Genomic DNA, 19,991 nt, shown 5'->3' with positions numbered 1-19,991 from the left:
TTATTTATTTACTTTGGGGGGGCAGAGCGAGAAAGAGAGAGAGAATCTTAAGCAGACTCCACACCCAGTGCGGAGCCCAAAAATGGGGCTCCATCTCACAACCCTAAAATCATGACCTTAGCCAAAATCAAGAGTTGGATGCTTAACCAACTGAGTCACCCAGGCACCCCAAAGCATCCTAATTTTACAAGGAATTCTTCTAGAAAAATACATGGCATGAAAGTACAGCAACTCCAGTTATAAAATTACAAATTATGGACATACTATAATATTCTACTACTCCTGTTAAAAGTATAAGATCACACAGTTAAAAAAAAATACAATATCGATTTAGTTAAAAGGAAATTTAATATGGGTATACAGGAGGATTATAGTAACAAAATAAATAAAATCTGTAAAAGTTGGGAGTTAACAAAAATTGTGATTTGCATGTAGCATGTGGTATATTTTTACTAAGAGAACTGCTGATGAGGTACAAAATTCATAAAACTGATATTAGGTTTTCTATTGCTATCCTCTACCACTAAGTCTCCAGAGTTGACTCCTCCATCTTAAAGGGCATATATCCATGAGATAATTTTTGGATAATATTTTTTAAGGGTGTGTAGCTGGGAGGCACCTCATCCATAAGCATTAAGGATTTTAAAAAGTACAACAAAACAAAACAAAAACAATGATAAAAACATCATGATAGGAGCAATTTTAGACTAAAAATACAACAAAACAAAACAATGATAAAAACATCATGATAGGAGCAATTTTAGACTAAAAATACATACAAAAATACTATCTGAAAGAGTGATTGGTCAATTTCAATTAAACAGGACAACCAGATAAGAAGTGAAGCCACTTTCAGGAATGCAGAGTATGGAATGGACTAGTGATGATGACAGCACAGAGACACAGAATCCTTACCAGTAACATAATTAAAACAAACAAACAAACAAACAAACAAACAAACAAACAAACAGTTATAATCCAGTCTTTCAAATTCTATGAAAACATGAAAGGGACTACTATTTCATTTCCCTTAAGTTTTAAATTTCTAGTTAATGTTTATTCATGAAAATATATAAATTTCTTAGTTCTCAATCTTGTCCCAAATCACTGTTTAACAAATTACCTATCTGTAAATTGAAAAAGATGTATATATGACTGTAAACCAAACAAATGTTTCAGAAGTTATTTTATAATCAGCACTGTATACGAACCTGAAATTCTCGGAGAAGAGTTGATATGTTGGCTTCATTTGCCAAGTTTGTCAAAATTTCAAGCTACAGTAGAAAAAAGAGACAGTAGCATTGTAAAACACACAAAAAAAAAGGATTAATAAAGACCAGGCATTTAATAGAAAGGTAATTTTTGTTTTTAAAAAGTGACACTGTTAGAAATGTCATGAGGCATTATACCCTTCTGGTAAATTTTGTCTTCCTACATCTCCAAAAAGAGAACAGGTAATTACATATGCTTAAAAAACAATTAGGAAAAAGAGAATCCTACATCTTCCCTGTTTGTCCCAACTTTACAATTTATATCAAATTAACCTAAACAATTTAAGGTAGTTTGGCACTTTTTTTCCTTTATTAATAAGGTTAGAAAACAACTTGCCCTCCATGTAATACCTGTATTTTCTAGATACCAATTCTTTTGATTTGTTCTCATTCATCCTACCATCCCAAATATTTGGACATTTTAATTCTCTCTTCCTGATTCAGAGTTTTAAGAATATGCAATTAAAAGTCTATCTCCAATAGGCTCACTAAAAAAATTTCAGTTCTTCCTCATAAAAAAATATTCAAATAATCTGAACGAAAGCATAAAAAAGGAAAAATGAACAGAGAACAGAAGGGACAAATAGAAAACAAAACACAAGATGTATGTGTGGTATATATATATATATATATATATATATATATATATACACACAGCCATATCAGTAATTATATTAAAAATAAATGGTCTAAACACTCCAATTAAAAGGGATAGATTGTAGAAGTTCTTTATATATTTTGAGTATGAGTCATTTTTTGGATATATGTACTGGGAATATTTTTTCCCCAGATTACCGCTTCACTTTGCATTTTATTTTGATGAAAACATTTTCATTCTTCATATAATTTTTAAAAAACAATTTCATATAGAAAGGGTAAAAAGAACTATTTTGAGCTGAGTCACTGGAGAGTTGCCAATCTGACACCACATCGTCCCAAAAGCTTCTGCATATATCCCCTACAAACAAGGACATTGTCCTACAGAACACAATAGAATCAAGAAAATCAAGAAATTAACGCTTATACATACATCCATACAATCATCACTCCCATTTAAGTTTCATTAATTATCTCAATCATATATAATAAAAGGATCCAATTCAATATCAGATATTGTACTCAATAGTTTTATCTTTAGTCTCCTTTGGCCTGAAAGTTTCTCAATCTTTCTTTTGACCTTCTCAATCTTGACATTTTTGATAACTGCAAACCACTTATTTTCTAAAACATCCTACAATTTGGAAGTGTATTAGATTTCCTTATGATTAAACCCAGTTTCTATGTGAATAACCAATCATCCCAATATATGCTGAAAGTCCATCCTTTCCACACTGGTTTGTAAGGTCTCCTCTATTATATAGTACATCTTCATATACATGGATGTTTCCACGGTTTCTATTCTACCCCACTTATTTTTCTGTCTAAATATCATTGTTCTAATTATAATTTTATATCCCTGTGTTCTCTAATGTAGTTATTATTCCCTCCCTGAACACAAACTCTTTCATCATCTCTGTTAGCACAAATTCTTTTCTCCTACTCCCAACCCTACATCCACCTCCCATTCAATCTACCAACCAAGAACAAAAAAATTCGCAAAAATATTATTCTTTTAAGATCTAGTCACACATCAACTTTTCCACGAGTCTTTCCTAAATCCTAGGGAATTAACCCCATTTTTCTGTTCTGCACAGTACTCAATTCAAATCTCTAAAATATCACTTGAAAACCACATAGTGCTGAAATTATCTGTTTGTCTCTCTGTCCAGTATACGATGGGTTATTCAAGGTGCAGGTAGCACATATAAACTTTGTATTATTAGGATGCAGCAGTAACTGGATATAATAATTAAGTTCAGAAAGCATAAAGAAAATCCCTAAATGTATATCCATGTTTTTGAAAAAGCAGATCTCCATTTTGCAGATGCTAGAAGCTACAAGCAGTATCTTCAAAGTAAAGATGTACTAAGGGTACCTGAAAAATAAAAGCATGTGTACCTTCAGTGTCTTGATCATAGTTGGATCAGTTGACCGAACATAGAAACTCTTCAGATAAGGTTCAAACATACCCTAGATTATAAAAAGAAATATATAAATACATTTATGGTACTAATGCATTCATTTCTCTCTTGAATTATGTGTTCACAATTTACATACCTTTCTTTGAATTGACATAGTTGCTATATTCTGTAGGACAATATACTGTACTTCCCTAAAAATTAAAGGAGAATTTTCACTGGATATATTTTCCAATTAAGTACCTTTATGTAAACAGTATATTAAAAAAATCAAAACAGTAAGTTTCATACTGAATTCAAATATTAAAAAGTTTTTAGTAAATTTTAGATATTTATGTCTTCTTTTTAAACACATTTTCCTATAAACTACTACTAAGTAAGATTTGATTCATCATGAGGAAAAGTTAAAACCTATTTTACAATACTGTATTCCTAAGATATAAAGCCAATACTACAGCTGCTCTGAACACATGCAAGGAAGGTATTCTTAGGGCTAACAGAATAAACATGACCATAGCATTAACACAAACTCTTGATTAGATGCTCATTGTGTTACTCAGTTCTAACCAGAGTGAAAACACAGATTCAAAAAAAAAAAAAAGAAGAAGTCGTGTTCTTTTATGTCCAAATATCTAAAAAATGAAGGTAGAAGTGACTCTGGTATAAAGCTTCATGTGAAAGATGCATTCCAGAATCTTCTGATAACCTTTGAACTAGTTACAGAAAAGAAAAATTACTGAGCTGAGAAAAAGGAAAAGAATGACCATGTATAGAGACAAGAAAGATTAGGAACACAAAGGATCTCACTAAGGAATGGCAAAAGTCAGTCTAGGGCTAATTTGCTGTGGCACTAAGGTCATGTTACAGACAAAAACATGCATCTTTTCCACCCAACTCTATTAGCAGAAGTAAGCACTCAATGAAAGAAACTTTTAATTTAAAATAACTAATTATAACAAAATATTCAGGGTAAGCTAAATAGCTGAAACTATGTTATAATCCTAAAACACAGAAAACAAAACAATGACAAAAATCTGATCTTAGGGGCGTCTGGGTGGCTCAGTCATTAAGCGTCTGCCTTCAGCTCAGGGCATGATCCCAGAGTCCTGGGATCGAGCCTCGCATCCTCGCATCGGGCTCCCTGCTCTGCTGGGAGCTTGCTTCTTCCTCTCCCACTCCCCCTGCTTGTGTTCCCTCTCTCGCTGGCTGTCTCTCTCTCTCTCTGTCAAATAAATAAATAAATAAAATCTTAAAAAAAAAAATCTGATCTTAAACCTTGTCAAAATATTTTCAATCTCTTTGGGCTTGAGTTTAAAAGAAATTTTATATTTATCATGAACTTAGAGATAAATTATATAAAGGCTTGTATGATGATTCCTTAAGTATGAAATCTTACAGATAGAACACAGAGTCATGTAATAAATGTCTGAAAGACAGATTACATTTGTTCAAACATTACTTTTGAAGGAATACAAAAGAAAAAACAAAATCATGTCCTACCTATTACTACGAAGTAAACGCACCAGTGATTTAGAAATAATGCCAACTTCAGATTTTGGCGATATGTGCCAATACAGCTGAGCAACTGCCATAACCACCTAAAAGATAAAGTATGAAAACAGTAAGAACATTTAACATGGGAGCAATTTACAGTTTCCAAGTACATTCTCACATATTGTTCACTCCTACAAAATTCCTGTGAAGATGAATATCCTGCTACCCTGTAAAGCAGGCTGAACAGTGTCCTCCCAAGAATTTGTAACTACCCTCAGAATGTGACCTTACCCAGATAAAAGTCTTTGCAGATATTATTAAGGTAATGATGGAGATGAGATCACACTGGATTAGGGTGGGCCCCAAATCCAATAAGTGTCCTTATAAAAGACAGAAAAGAACACACAGGGACACAGAGAAGGCAGTGTAAAGATGGAGGCGGAGACTGGAGTGATGAATCTATAAGCCATTGAGTGTGGAACTGCTGGAAACCACTATAAACTAGCGAAAAGCAGTTTCTCCCTAAAGCCACCAAAAGGAGGCAACCCTTTGATGCCTTGATTTTGGACTTCCACTTTCTCACCGAAAAGTGAGAAAATACATTTGTTTTGGTTTTTTTTAAAGATTTTATTTATTTATTTGACAGAAAGAGAGACAGCCAGCGAGAGAGGGAACACAAGCAGGGGGAGTGGGAGAGGAAAAAGCAGGCTCCCAGCGGAGCAGGGAGCTTGATGCGGGGCTCAATCCCAGAACCCTGGGATCATGCCCTGAGCCAAAGGCAGACGCTTAACGACTGAGCCACCCAGGCGCCCCCATTTCTGTCATTTTAATTCACCTGGTTTGTGGTAATTTGTTATGACAGCCCCAGGAAACTAATACATTCTCAGAAAAGAAAATAGATGTTATCAGAAAACAGATGTTAAATGAACTACCCAAAGTCTGCCAGTCAGTACACAGCAAAGCTTTACATAACACTCCAAACCCCATACTCTTCTGCTGTTGCTCTGAGATTGGGAATATTTTGAAAGTTGTAAGTATGCCTTTCCAAATGAAGCCCAGATACTTTTGGAAAAGTAATAAGTTGAAAATTTTAAAAATCAGTACATTAAAATTATAATTAAATGAACTCTATTAAAACAATTCCTCTAAAACAGCACCATTGGAAGTAATTTTTTTTTTCAAAATACAGAACCTTAAAAAGTCTTTGCTTCAAAGCCATTATAAGGGTGATGAGAACTTCTGTCATACAATATAAGAGTACTGTTTCCCCTACATGCCTCTACACTTAGATCCAGAAATCAAAAGTCCAAACTGAAAAGTGATCCAATGCAGAGTTTCATGTGTGACAAATGCAAAGAGAGTTTAAAAAAACAAACAAACAGGGGTGCCTGGGTGGCACAGTGGTTAAGCGTCTGCCTTCGGCTCAGGACGTGATCCCGGCGTTCTGGGATCGAGCCCCACATCAGGCTCTTCTGCTATGAGCCTGCTTCTTCCTCTCCCACTCCCCCTGCTTGTGTTCTCTCTCTCACTGGCTGTCTCTATCTCTGTTGAATAAATAAATTTAAAAAATCTTTAAAACAAAAAACAAAAAAACCAAACAAAAACAAAAACCTTTTTTTTCCCACAGAGTCCCAAATTTACTGTTGTTTGGCACTTTGTTATACTTTTTTTTTTTTTTACAACGCTGATTTATAGCTTTCAGATATTACTTGAGAATTTGAGGAATTTAAGGATATTTTATTTCTTCACTTGTGATCCACAAATACACTGTAATTACAGAACAAACTCTCCTAAATTTAAAGTCTTATAAAATAAGGGCTCCTGGGTGGCTCTGTCGGTTAAGCGTCTGCCTTTGGCTCAGGTTGTGATCTCAGGATCCTGGGATTGAGCCCCACGCCAGGCTCCCTGCTCAACAGGAGTCTGCTTCTCCTTCTACCCCTCCCCCCATCTCATGCTCACGTGCGTGCACTCTCTCTCTCTCTCATAAATAAAACTATTTTTTAAATGTTGAAGAAAATAAAAAATAAAATCTTATAAAATAAAATCTCTATGACTGACTTAATCTACAAGTAGGTGATTGTCATTTTTATAAATATTAAAGTATACAGTTGGCTAATAAGTATTAGTATAAATAGAAAAGAAAGTGAAACTTAATTGTATTGTATTTTACAGAAATTAATTAAGCCCTTTTCTATTAAAAGTAGTCCAATGCTACTGGCAAGAAGGTAAACTGTACTTTCTGTATATGTCAATGCTTTTAAGATTCTAGATGCCACTCAGTATGTCATCTCTTCTAATGTATTAATTAGGACACTCCCTCAATCCCACAAGGGGTACATACTTTTCATTTCCCCTAGTATTTACAAACCTAAAAATTTAAGGTTTCTTCCATAACCAGAATTTGAAATTTATAGTCTAATTTGTAAAAGCCAAGAGGGAAGCTCCCGTATCTCCTAAGTCCAAAATGACTGAAATATACAAATAGATAGGCCTTCTACAGTTAAATAATGTGCATTCATGATAAAGTATATCCTATAAGCACTTTTCTATTCCTACCCACTCATATCACTATCACCTCATCTACATTGTTAGAACAGCCTCCCAACACTGCCGCCAATGCCCCCCATCTCCAATTCGATCTACACAGCACTGACCAAGTTTCCTGAAAAAAATTCTCAATGTCTCTCCTTAAACTGTAAGGCTAAAAGAAGGAAATCTACTCACAATCCTTCAAAAGTCAACCTTTATATGTATTTACCAGCATCAAATTAGCAGCATACCAAGATATATTGGGACAAAAAAAACCTACCTCTATTTGGTACACAATCAAATAAGTAGGGAATCAAAACATACTGGGAAAAAAATACAAACTACTTCTATTTGTTTCACCATTCAAGAACATTTTGATAAGTATTTAGACTATAAAATCAATTCCCAAGACAAAGATAAATAAATAGTGAGTCAATTATAAAGACAGTTTTAGGTGCAAGTTACAGCTACTTAAATACAATCTGGCCAGGATGGGCTCACTGACATATAACCACATTTTACAACATTAGTAAAATAGCATTTTTTAAATTACTGTGTATGGTTATTTAATAATGATATAGAGACTAAATTATCAGGTATAAGATAAAAACTTGTGCTAATTACTAAGATACATAGACAAAGCTCTAGGCTCTGAATTTGCAGGCATCAGAAAACTTAAAATAATTCAAGTAAAATTTCACATTTTCAAAGTTTTTATTAATTGAACAGAACAATTCATTAACAATATTTTTTTAATTAAAAATACTAAGAAAATGTTTTACTTGACTCCATCAAATGTTTAGATATAACTTTCAGTTAACAGGTAACACACAGGACAGAAGAAAAAATTAGACAGCACTATAAAAGTAAGCAAAGAGAAAACCCAGAAGAACATTCTGCAAGACTTGAGAAGTTTAAGAGCTATAATAACCAGGTACTATAGATACTGGTTTAGATCACCCATTTATAAAAGATAAATTAAAATAAATAGGTATTAAATGAGATGAAATTTTATTGAAATAGAGGGGACTGACTAGGGAAAAAAAGATTTAAAAAGTGCTACATACAGTATGATTTTTACCTTGGCTTAAAAAATATGTATGTGTAAACAAACACACGTGAATATATGTATATTTATGCAGAAAAAGGGTCTGGAAGAAAATGCATCAAGATACAACAGTGATTTCTGAGTGATGGGAATATGATGTTTTAACTTATTTAAGTTTTGCTAGTCCCTATTTCTTCATTTTTATTGTGCACACGTATTCTTCTGAAATATAAAGTGTATTTAAAACAAAAAGATGTAGGGGCGCCTGGGTGGCACAGCGGTTAAAGCGTCTGCCTTCGGCTCAGGGCGTGATCCCGGCGTTCCGGGTTCGAGCCCCACGTCAGGCTCCTCCTCTATGAGCCTGCTTCTTCCTCTCCCACTCCCCCTGCTTGTGTTCCCTCTCTCGCTGGCTGTCTCTATCTCTGTCGAATAAATAAATTAAAAAAAAAAAAATCTTTAAAACAAAAAGATGTAAAGCAAAAGAAAACAAACTCAGGACTATTCCTACCAGTTAAAATATATTAAGTATGTGGCATTATGCTAGACGCTTTCTTCATGTGCTAGTCCCTTAAAAACTCTTACCAAGTTCATATGAATATTATGGACTGATACCAGATTAAATATTCTCAATTACAACCAAGTAACAGAGAAATATGCACAGTCTTCCAATCCAATGAGAAACAACTTGAGCTCATATCTTAGGAAAAGCCAAATAACAAAACCACAAAAAAGTAAATGAAGTCCAGTAGGCATGTAACTACCAAACCAAGTAATCTCATCGAAACCTGATTTTTTGGTGTATGATCAAATAAGCAAACAAATATTCCATTAGCACACTGAAAAACTGATTACTGAACTTCTATACTTTTAACCACTGTTTAAAAAAAAATCCATAAATTATTTCTTGTTTTAACATACCGCTGCATTCCTGCTCTGAAGCAAAGGCTTTGTATTCCGAATTAAAAGTCTATGGTCTGGATCCATAGTATATGGCTTCTTCCTTTGGTCAGTCTTTTCCTTCTGTTCATCATCGGATTCATAGAAATTCTTTTCATTGTCTTCTAAACCATCATCCTGTAAGAAATATAACGAAAACTTTCTTTTTAATATCTACAATCATGATAGTATTTTACTGCAGAATACTACTGTTGGAAGGAATTTGAAAATATTATGCTACCTGTATGTATAAAAGAAAGGCCCTGCTCTTTCTCATGTTTTATAACAACATAACTGTCCTTTAGTGCTATAGATAATACTTCTTTTATATTACATAATAAACCTCTGAAAATATTAAATCCCCATAGACATATCCATAGCTGACCAAAGGCAAAACTTGACCATGAGACTCTAACAAAGCCTATAACGGAAGATTACCTAAAACCTGAGAACTATTTCTATACATTATCAGTCACTTTGTAACTGGATCAAAGAGTCCTGTTTCAACTGCAGTATGCATAAAGGAAATCATAATAAAACTTGACAGGTTAAAAACTAGTGATTAAGTACATCCCTGTGTTGTCAAGAAAGACTCAGTTTGATACTTAGTATATATCCACAGGGGTTGACTCTATATTTTTGCTTTGTACTTTTAATTTGAATTCATTGTTTTTTCTAACAATAAAATCTGCCTACAGGCATTTAGTGTTAAAAATAAACAGAAAGCATATGAAGACAATAATTTCTGCCTAGATCCAACTCAAGGACTGTTCAGAGGTAATTTTTGTTACTAAGTACCTGAAACACACTTTTCACTTCTGAAAAGATGGAGTAGATGTACTTTTCCCTATTCCTCTACGTACAGTTAGAAACTGGAGACATTATATATAAAATAAACTTAAGTAAGGAAAGGCAGAGAAGAAAGACTGGATGTGGATCTTAGGACCCAAAGAATGAAACAACAGAAGTTCCCTGGGTTTTCATGCTTACCACATATATCAAAGACTGAGAAACTGAGTACTAGAGAAGCTGATAAGCCAAAAACACCAAGCACAAATAAAATAAACCCTCCAAAACCCTACTCTCTGTAGCCAAAAGGACCAAGAAAAAGAAAATCTAGCAGGACATTTTTTTAGAAAATAACTACTCTAGGGCAGCTACCAACAGAGAAAAAAAACTAAGGCCTCATTCCTACCCCACGAGCAAAGGCTGATGTGGGAGCCTAGACTTCCAACCTCCCCATGCTGTAATGAGATGCCTCAACCATCCCACTAGTGATGTCAGAAAAGGCTACCATAGCCAAGACTTTAATTCCCACCAGGAGATCACACAGCACCTCCATGGGGTCAATGAAGACAAAGTGGGTGGGGGGGGGGGAGATTTGCACATCTAAGTTGGCCCATCAAAAACAAAGTGACCTTATCCCTCCCTGCTGAGCTACTGTAAGAAAAGACTGAGTGGGCACTCAAGACTTACAGCAGCACCACCCAGTGGTAACAATGACACTAGTGGAGGAAACATGTGGAACAGCAATGAGGCATTTCTACCCCCCGCCCCCAAGCCTGACAGCTATCAGGACAGAATTACTGGGGAGCCAGAAATCCCACATTCACCCACAGGAACAGTGAATACAACCTCCCTGAGGTGTCAATGGAAGCTAAGTGGGGAAACTGGACTTCTACCATGACCTGTTAGTAATGAGGCAGCATGCACCCCACCTTTTCCTAATGGAGTGGTATCAAACAAACCCAGCTAAAACAGAAGATCTGAATAAAATCTAGAATCTCATAATATCCAAAATGTCCAGGTTTCAATAAAAATTACTCATCATTCCAAGAACAAGGAACATCTAAAACTGGATGAAAAAAGATAACCAGCAGCTGCCAACACTAAAACAACAGGAATGTTAGAATTATCTGATTAAGATTTTACAGCAGCTATCATAAAAATGCTTCAATGAGCCACAAGGAACATCCTTGAAATAAATGGGAAAAACAGAAGGTCTCAGTCAAGAGTTACAGTCTTAAGAAAGAAACAATATGCTAAAAAAGACCAAACACAAATGTTACAACTGAAAAATACGAGAATCAAAATTAAACAATGACTGAGATCAAAAGCAGTATTAAGGGGCAAGGAAATCATCCGTGATCTGAACCATAATAAAACAGAAACTGCCCATTCTGAACAACAGTGAAAAAAGACTAAGGACAAAGAAAAAAACAAAAACAAAAAGAAAAACATCCCCCCCCCCCAAAAAACCCATTTTAAAAAAATTATTCTTAAAACAGCATGTGAATCTACAGTTATCTTATATTAAAAAGTTTGATTAAATAAATTAAGGAGAAAAAAATCAATAAATTCTTTCTCTTTCTTTCCTTCCTTCCTTCCTTCCTTCTCTTTCTTCCTTCCTTCCTTCCTTCCTCCCTCCCTCCCTCTCTCTCTCCCTTTCTTCCTCTCTTTCTTTCTCTCTTTCCTTCTTTCCTTCTCTCTTTCAGGCTCCACACCCAGACTGGAGCCCAAAATGGGGCTTGAACTCACGACCCTGAGATGGAGACCTGAGCTGAGATCAAGAATCAGATGCTTAAGTGATGGTGCACCCAGGTGCCCCAAAGCAATAAATTATTTAAAAGCTATTTGTATATATTTATTCATTGTTACAATAATAAAAGAAACGATCTTAAATGTTATAGGTTAATATCACTTAATGAAGTATTTTTCCTTTGCTAAATGTGTACAGGTAATATACAATCTTTACCTAATTCTTGACTTAAATAGCACTGAAAATACCCTTCAACAAAAATATGACTATTAGGTTTTCTAGACGTAAGGATAACATTATCTCAATGTTTTTAAAATCCATAATAAAAAAAATCTTAAAGTCTCCAAACAGAAAAAACACAAAATTTACACTCTTTGGAAACAAAAGGAATTTTTAAAAATACCCACCTTCAAAAGTAAACTAGAAATTACAACATTATCATCTTCCCTTGAATGCATAATTCAAAATAAACTACATCAACACAGGATTTAGGGGTACTAACCCCTACACAGTTGAAAATCTGAATAGAACTTTGACTCCCGCAAAACTTAACTACTAATAGCCTATGTGGTTAATGGAAGCCTTACTGATAACATACAATCGATTAACATACACTTTGTATGTTATGAGTATTACACACTGAATCCTTACAATGAAGTTAACTAGAGAAAAGAAAATCCTAAGAAAATATATCTACAGTACTATACTGTATTTATTGAAAAAAAATCTATGTATATGTGACCTGCACCGTTCAAATCTGTGTTGTTCAAGGTTCAACTGTACTTGTCTCCCAATCCTTTAAAGAAAAAAAAAAAGGACTATAATTGAGATACTTTTTTTTTTTAACTTTTATTTGCATTTATTTTATGCAGTATTTACTCCTGGGCCATAAGTTTTTGTTTTTTCAGCTTCTTCTGGGATATCTTTTCCTTCTGTGCAACCTCTTATTCTGGTTTAGGAACAGCCTGCTCTTTTTCAGTAAGGATCATCTCAGTGTGGCAGGGAGAACTCATGTACGGGTTAATCCAAACAAGAGCCCTCTAAGTTCTATGACCCATCTGGGGGGCTTTGTTCACCAGAGAATCAACATCTGAACCCTTAAGTTTAATATTACTCTCTACATTTTTAAGCATGTACAATAAAAATTCAGCACTCTTTTTGGGTCACTGACCCTGTGTCCAGGCCCACTATTGGGCCTGGCACATTGACCAACTCCACCATTGTAGCGATGGAATGGCACACATTGCTTCTGCAAAGTGACATTTTTCAGATACTTGGTAGCTTTTCAAATGTATACTCTTGATGGCCTGGGCAGTTTCACGTGTATTCTTAAAGTGAATACAAAGATGTGACCTCTTGCTTTACATGATTTTGTATGGTTTTCTGGGTCACGTAAATAGTGAACCATTTTCAGAGATCACCTCAGCCCGTTTATAGGAAGAAATGATAACACTCTTACAACAAGGCCAGACTTCAATGACTATTCCTTTATGGAGCTCCAGGCCAAACTGATTCTATTACATGCGTTAGTAAACTAATAAAAAGATACCCAAACAATCACATTCTCTAAGCACGAGCACTCTCCTACAATCTTTAGTCAACTTTAATCAAACAAATGTTCAAACTGAAACTGATATATGATGAAACTGCTGTGTTAACACAATCTAACTAGCAAAATCCTCAAATGCACATAAAAAGCTACTCACTAAGCATTCATTTATTCATTCCATTTCTCCTTCATTAACACACTTTATTAAAGTTCAATTATATTATTTTAATAAAAGACACTTGAATTGCTTAATTAATTAATAAATGAAGGGCTGATGTGTTTATGAGGTTAATGAATGAGATAAGGCTTCCACACAGAATGGGAACCAATCTCCAATAACTTATATCTGACTCTGTGTTGCTGCTGGCTCTATTTTTCACAGGTTTTCCATCCATCAGAACAGCCAACAGCCCAAACAGAATGGAAGCCAGGTATATACAACCCAAATAGGTATATACCACATCATACTACTTCCGTAACAGTGCTGGCTGGCAAATTACTTGACTTCTCCTTGTCTTAATCTACTCATCTGTGAAAGTGAATAAAAGTATCTATATCAAAAGTATTTATAAAGACTGATTACTTTACTGGAGGTACTAGGCACCTCGTGCCTATTAAATACTCAAATAGTAGCTATTACCACTGCTTTTATTAAGAAATTTTCGTTCTAAAAACCACATAATAAAAATCATTAATTTACCTAGTTTCCATATATAAACAAAAGTTTACCTCTAAAATTTCCCTCCAAAAAGAAATTGTCTCATCTTTGAGAATTTGCAAATGTACAATGAGGCTCTTGTACAACTGCTTCATTTTGACCATGATGTACTGTTTGGAGAACTCATTACAGTGAAACAACTTTAATCAATGCTATTTATAGGTGCTTAAAAGAAGTCCCAAACTCCAGTGACAAAAATGTCATTATAAATAAAGACTTTAAAGGTCACTTTTTTAAAACAGGTAATATAGGATTATAGAGTTCTGCTTCCAGTAATAGGTAAATAGACAATTTGAAATAAACCCTTCTAGTGAGAACCAGAAAAGCTAGGGAGAAAACATGAAACATATCTGAAGGCACTAACTAGCTAAAAGAACAGTGATGAATTCTGTAGGCAGGACCCAGAAGTGGTACACCTAGAAATCTGACTGAAATTTGCAATTGCTTTCCCCTAAAAACATGTGCTATTACCTAACAGTAGTGTGAGAGGCCTATAATCTGAGCAGAGCTTTCAACAGATTCACAAAAAAACAGAAACAAAAACTAGACATGAAGATCCACCAAAAAGCAAAATTCCAACTGACTCTCCCAGTCTTGAGTTTTAAAGCTGAGAATCTTAAAAAATAAATTAAGTAAATAAATAAAAGCAAGCGTTTTAGGGAATAAGATGCTAAAATTAAAGCCCAACTCTTAATCATCTCAATCCATACCTGAAATTAAAGCCCAACTTAATTATCTCAATCCATACCTGAAGTGACAAAGTGAATCAGATTATTGATACCCTTACCTAGTAATATTCCACAAGCAAAAAAAAAATCCAACAACCAAAGCTTCAAATTAGTTCAACAACTTGTTATAAAGTAAAGAAGGAAAAGAAGGGAAGAAGAAAGAAAATGCAGTATCATTAAGAGTAAGGATTCAGTTTCCATTTCAAAAGGCAAACAGGTATTAAGTGGAAAGTGGCAAAAAAGGGGCTTCTGAAATGTATCTGTAATTTCTGCTTCCTACTCTGAGTACTCATTACATACGTATATTCATTTCATGAAAACTCCCCAATAAAGTCATTTGCTCCTGCCACATGTACATTATATATTTCTACTTCAATAAAAACTTTAAAAAATATGCATATAAGAAAAGACACAATGATGTGAATACAAGTCCAGAAAAAAACACAAATAAAGAGAAGCTAGATAATAGGGATAAAAAGCAAAAATTTAACATGGACTGTAAAATAACTAATATGTTCAAGGAATTACATGGATAAGATCAAGCTTTTGGAAAGGAATTTAACACTATTAGTTTTCATAAAAAGTGACATTCACTTTTTAATATCATTTAATATAAGGTGTTATAACCAGCAACCACTTATAGTTAATACAGTAACCTTCTGAAATTAGACTTTGACTAATTTTACATGTCATAATTTAGATCGACAAAGAGAAAATTTGTGCTTAGAGGTAATAGTCCAGATAATAAACTTTAATATACTTCCATGTGTACTTGAAAGCAGTATGTGGAAATATTTTGTTTTTTAATAACATACATTTAAGGGAAAAAAAACCCTATTATTTTCCAAAATAAAACATTTAGTTAGAAGAGTGGCACTGGCTTGTTTTTCGAGTATAGTATAGTTGAAACACAACATTACATTAGTTTCAGGTGTACAACATAGTGTTCAGACAAGTTTATACATTATGCTACCCTCACTACAATTAAAGCTACCATCCATCACCATATATCGCTATTATAATATCACCGACTATATTCCCTATGCTGTGTCTTTTATTTCCACTACTCACTCATTCCATAACTGGAAACCTGTATCTCACACTCCTCTTCACACATTTTGCCCATGTTCCCTCCTCCCTCCTCTCCTCTGGCAACCATCAGTTTGTTCTCTGTATTTATAAGCCTGATTCTACTTTTTCTGTTTCCTCAATTTTCTAAAATTCCAAATATGAATGAAATCATAGAGTATTTATCTTTCTCAACCTGATTTATTTCACTTGGCATAATACTCTCTAGGTCCATCCGTGTTGTCACAAATGGAATGATCTTTTTGGGGGAGGGGAGGGTCAGAGAAAGAGAGAAGAGAATCTTAAGCAGACTTTCACACCCAGCATGGAGCCTGACATGAGCACGATCTCACAATCCTGAGATCATAACCTGAGCCGAAATCAAGAGTCAGATGGTTAACTGACTGAGCCACCCAAGCACCCATGATCTCATCTTTTTAAAGACTGTGTAATATTACTGTGTGTCTGTGTGTACATATCCTTGTCCATTCATCTATCAATGAACCCTTAGGTTGCTTCCATGTCTTGGCTATTGTAAATAATGCTACAATAAATACAGGGGTGCACGTATCTTTCTGAATTAGTGTTTTCATTTTCCTCGGGTAAATACCCAGTAGTGGAATTACTGGATTACATGGTATTTCTATTTTTAAATTTTTAGTGAAACTGCCTAATTTTTATAAGTTATTCTGTACCTTCTAATATTTCTTATCTAGAAACTGATAATAATGTAGTCTCAAATTATTTAATACATTCATGAATTTGGAACTAAGTAGAAAGGCCTCTTCTATATAGCTGAGATAGTTATTATGAAGCCTTTAAAAATTATTCTAAATATAAAGTCCTTATTCAGAGTATACTATATATATAATTTTAACCATCTTAATAGTCTGGTTTCCTGATATACAGATAATAAAAAGTAAAACTTAAAAAGAAAAAAGAAAATATTATGTTATATCTCTCATTCTCTGTCAAGGTGCCAAAAAATAGAAATGCATTTTAGATGTGTTTACATCAATAAGGTAAAAAAAAAAAAACATTTGTTATATATATTATGTCTATTGAGCCTGGAGAAATGAGGCATTACCATACATAGGGTTTCTAATGGATATTAATTAAACCACTTTATATTGTGGTTTACGCTGGTGATTTTTCAAACCACACGGTCATCGAGTAATGTCACCTTTACTTCAATAAGTTACTGATATGACTATTACAAAAAATAGATATATTTCAAAGAAATCTGACTGATATAAAAAAACCAATAATCCTTTAAAACCTGCTCTTTTGCACCTTGGGAAAATGGATGGTTCTAAAGCAAAGGGAAGTAAAAAATAATTTAAACAAACTCCCTAAGGCTAAAGCTGAAAAATTTGGTCAACAAATTAAATAATAATAGTATTAGTTTACAACCCAAAGAATAAAATAAGTATCTCCATGCCCATAGTTATACAAACAAATAACTAAAAAGATAAATAAGTAAGAAAGAAAAGCCAGGTCCATCTTATAGAAGAATTCCAAATAACACCTATGCTAATATCATGCAAATATGCACTGGAGGCTTAAAATGTATTTCTTTGAGAGCACGTAGGTTATGTGTATCTCAAACAACCCAAGCAGAATTAAAGACACTACCCTATGAAAAACTACTATGTGACTTAAAAAAAAAAAAAAAAGCCCTACTTATTCAGGACACAAATACATAAAATATATGTGACAAAATTCCTAAAATGAGTATTAAGAAGTTGTACTTATAAATGAATTATATATTTTCCTGAGATTTAAAATATAAGTGTGTGTATAAAATAAACCTATATATCACAATAGAGACTCTCTCCATCTTTCTAAAAAAGTATACCTTTAAGCTAAACCAAAAAACACCCTTTAAATCTTTCAGAAAACAGGAACCAACTTGCATTTAGGAAAACTTTTTAGCTTCCTTAAAGTGAAGATACTGTTTTAGAAATACATTCTGATTAGATATAAATCAAACTATATCTAGAGTATCAATAATTTTATATAAAATCTGGAAGTAGAAGTTGAAAAGGGATGAATTAAAACGAAAGCAGCCATGAGTTGATGACCAGGTGATGTGTACAGGGGTATACAACAGACTGGTAGGTACTTTTGTGATGCTTAAAATTTTTCCATAATTAAAAATTTAAACAGTGAGTTTGACTTCATGACCTACTATCAAGCTACAGTACTCAAGACATTATAGTACTAGAGAAAGAATAATCAGATTGTGACAGAACATAAAAATAGACCCACTTGAATATGTAGCCAACTGGTATTTGACAAAGGGGCAAAGGCAAATCTATGGAGAAAAGGTACTCTTTCAACAAACGGTACTAGAACAACTGGACATTTACGTGAAAAAAAAAAATCAATCTAGACCCAGACCTTATACTACAAAAACTCACTCAAAAACAGGTTTACAATTATAAAACACAAAAACTATACAATTCCGGAAGATAACATATGACAAACTCTAGATGAACCTGAATATGATGATGATTTTTAGATAAAACACTAAAGGCACAGTCCATGAAAGAAATAATTCATGAAGCTGGATTGCTTTAAAATCAGAAATATCTGCTTTGCAAAAGAACGTCAAGACAAAGGGAAGACAAGCCACAGACGTGGGAGAAATATTTGGAAAAGACACTTCTGATAAAGGGTTGTTACAACATGGAAGGTTTTTTGTGTTTTTTTAATACTTTACAAAACAATTACCTCATAGGTCCAGTTACCATCTGTCACTATACAAAGTTATTACAATATCAGATATTCTCTATGCTATACATTACCTCCCCATGACTTATAACTGGAAGTCTGTACCTCCTAATCCCCTTCATCTCTTCCGCCCACCCCCAAAACCCACCCCTCTGACAACCACCAGTTTGTTCTCTGTGCCTGTAAGTCTGTTTGTTCTCTTTGTTTCTTAGATTGTACATATAAATGAAATCATAGTATTTGTCTCTGACTTATTTCACTTAGCATAATACTTTCTAGGTACATCCATGTAATTGCAAACGGCAAGATTTCATTCTTTTTATGGCTAGTATTTCAGTGTGTGTGTGTATCACATCTTTATGCACTCATCCACTGATGAACCATTTTAGGTTACTTCATACCTTGGCTATTGTAAATAATGCTACAATGAACTTATGGGTGCATATATAACTTTGAATTAGTGTTTTCATTCTCTTTGAAAAATACCCAATATTTTGAGGACTCTCTATACTGTTTTCCACAGTGGCTGCACCAATTTACATTCCCACCAGTAGTGCACGAGAGTTCCATCCTCTGCACTTCCTCGCCGACACCTGTTATTTCTTTTAGGTAATGGCCATTCTGACAGGCGTGATGAGGTGATATCTCACTGTGGTTTTGATTTGTATTTCCCTGATGATCAGTGATACTGAGTATCTTTTCATGTGCCTGTTGGCCATCTGTTTCTCTTCGGAAAATTCTATTCAGGTCCTCCATCCATTTTTTAAATTGGATTTTGTTTTATTGTTGTAAGGTGTATTGAATTCCTTACATATTTTGGATATCAACCCCTTATCAAATATAACATTTGCAAGTATCTTTTCTCATTCAGTTAGGTTGCCTTTTCTTTTTGTTGATGGTTTCCTTCACTGCATAAAATCTTTTTACGGACGCCTGGGTGGCTCAGTCGGTTGGGCGTCTGCCTTCAGTTCAGATTATGATCCCTGGGTCCTGGGATCAAGTCCTGCATTGGGTTCCTTGCTCAGTGGGGAGCCTGCTTCTCCCTCTGCCTGCCGCCCCCCCCCCCTGCCGTGCTTGTGCTTTCGCTCTGACAAATACAATCTTGGGGGGGAAAAAAAGCTTTTTAGTTTGATGCAGCCCCAGTTTTTGTGTGTGTGTGCTATGGTTGTTGCATTTAACAACTGTTGCACAACCCCAAAAATACTGTTGTATCTGATATCAAACTGATGTTTTCTTCTAGGAATTTAACCGTTTCAGGTCCTACATTTAAGTCTTTAATCCATTTTGTGCTTATTTTCGTATATGGCATAAGAAAGTGGTCCAGTTTCATTCTTTTGCATGTAGCTGTCCAGTTTTC

The 19,991-nt window shown here is 34.3% G+C and overlaps 1 protein-coding gene across 5 annotated transcripts in view; it reads right to left on the bottom strand.

Moving 5' to 3' along the window:
* The window catches only part of AP3B1 (adaptor related protein complex 3 subunit beta 1), a 248,717-nt gene that overhangs the window by 137,565 nt on the left and 91,161 nt on the right, over positions 1-19,991 (bottom strand). For all 5 annotated transcript variants that reach the window (XM_045796415.2, XM_045796418.2, XM_045796416.2 and 2 more), the window contains exons 8-12: positions 9,279-9,434; positions 4,790-4,887; positions 3,429-3,483; positions 3,270-3,341; positions 1,212-1,274 (exon numbers count right to left, since the gene is read on the bottom strand). In XM_045796415.2, coding sequence (XP_045652371.1) covers positions 1,212-1,274; positions 3,270-3,341; positions 3,429-3,483; positions 4,790-4,887; positions 9,279-9,434 — 444 coding nt within the window. The remainder of the gene's footprint in view (positions 1-1,211; positions 1,275-3,269; positions 3,342-3,428; positions 3,484-4,789; positions 4,888-9,278; positions 9,435-19,991) is intronic.

The sequence above is a fragment of the Ursus americanus genome, chromosome 5, assembly GCF_024610735.1.
Source record: "Ursus americanus isolate L20-20 chromosome 5, mUrsAme1.1.p, whole genome shotgun sequence".
NCBI lineage: Eukaryota > Metazoa > Chordata > Mammalia > Carnivora > Ursidae > Ursus > Ursus americanus.
This window is presented reverse-complemented; position numbering and strand designations above follow the sequence as displayed.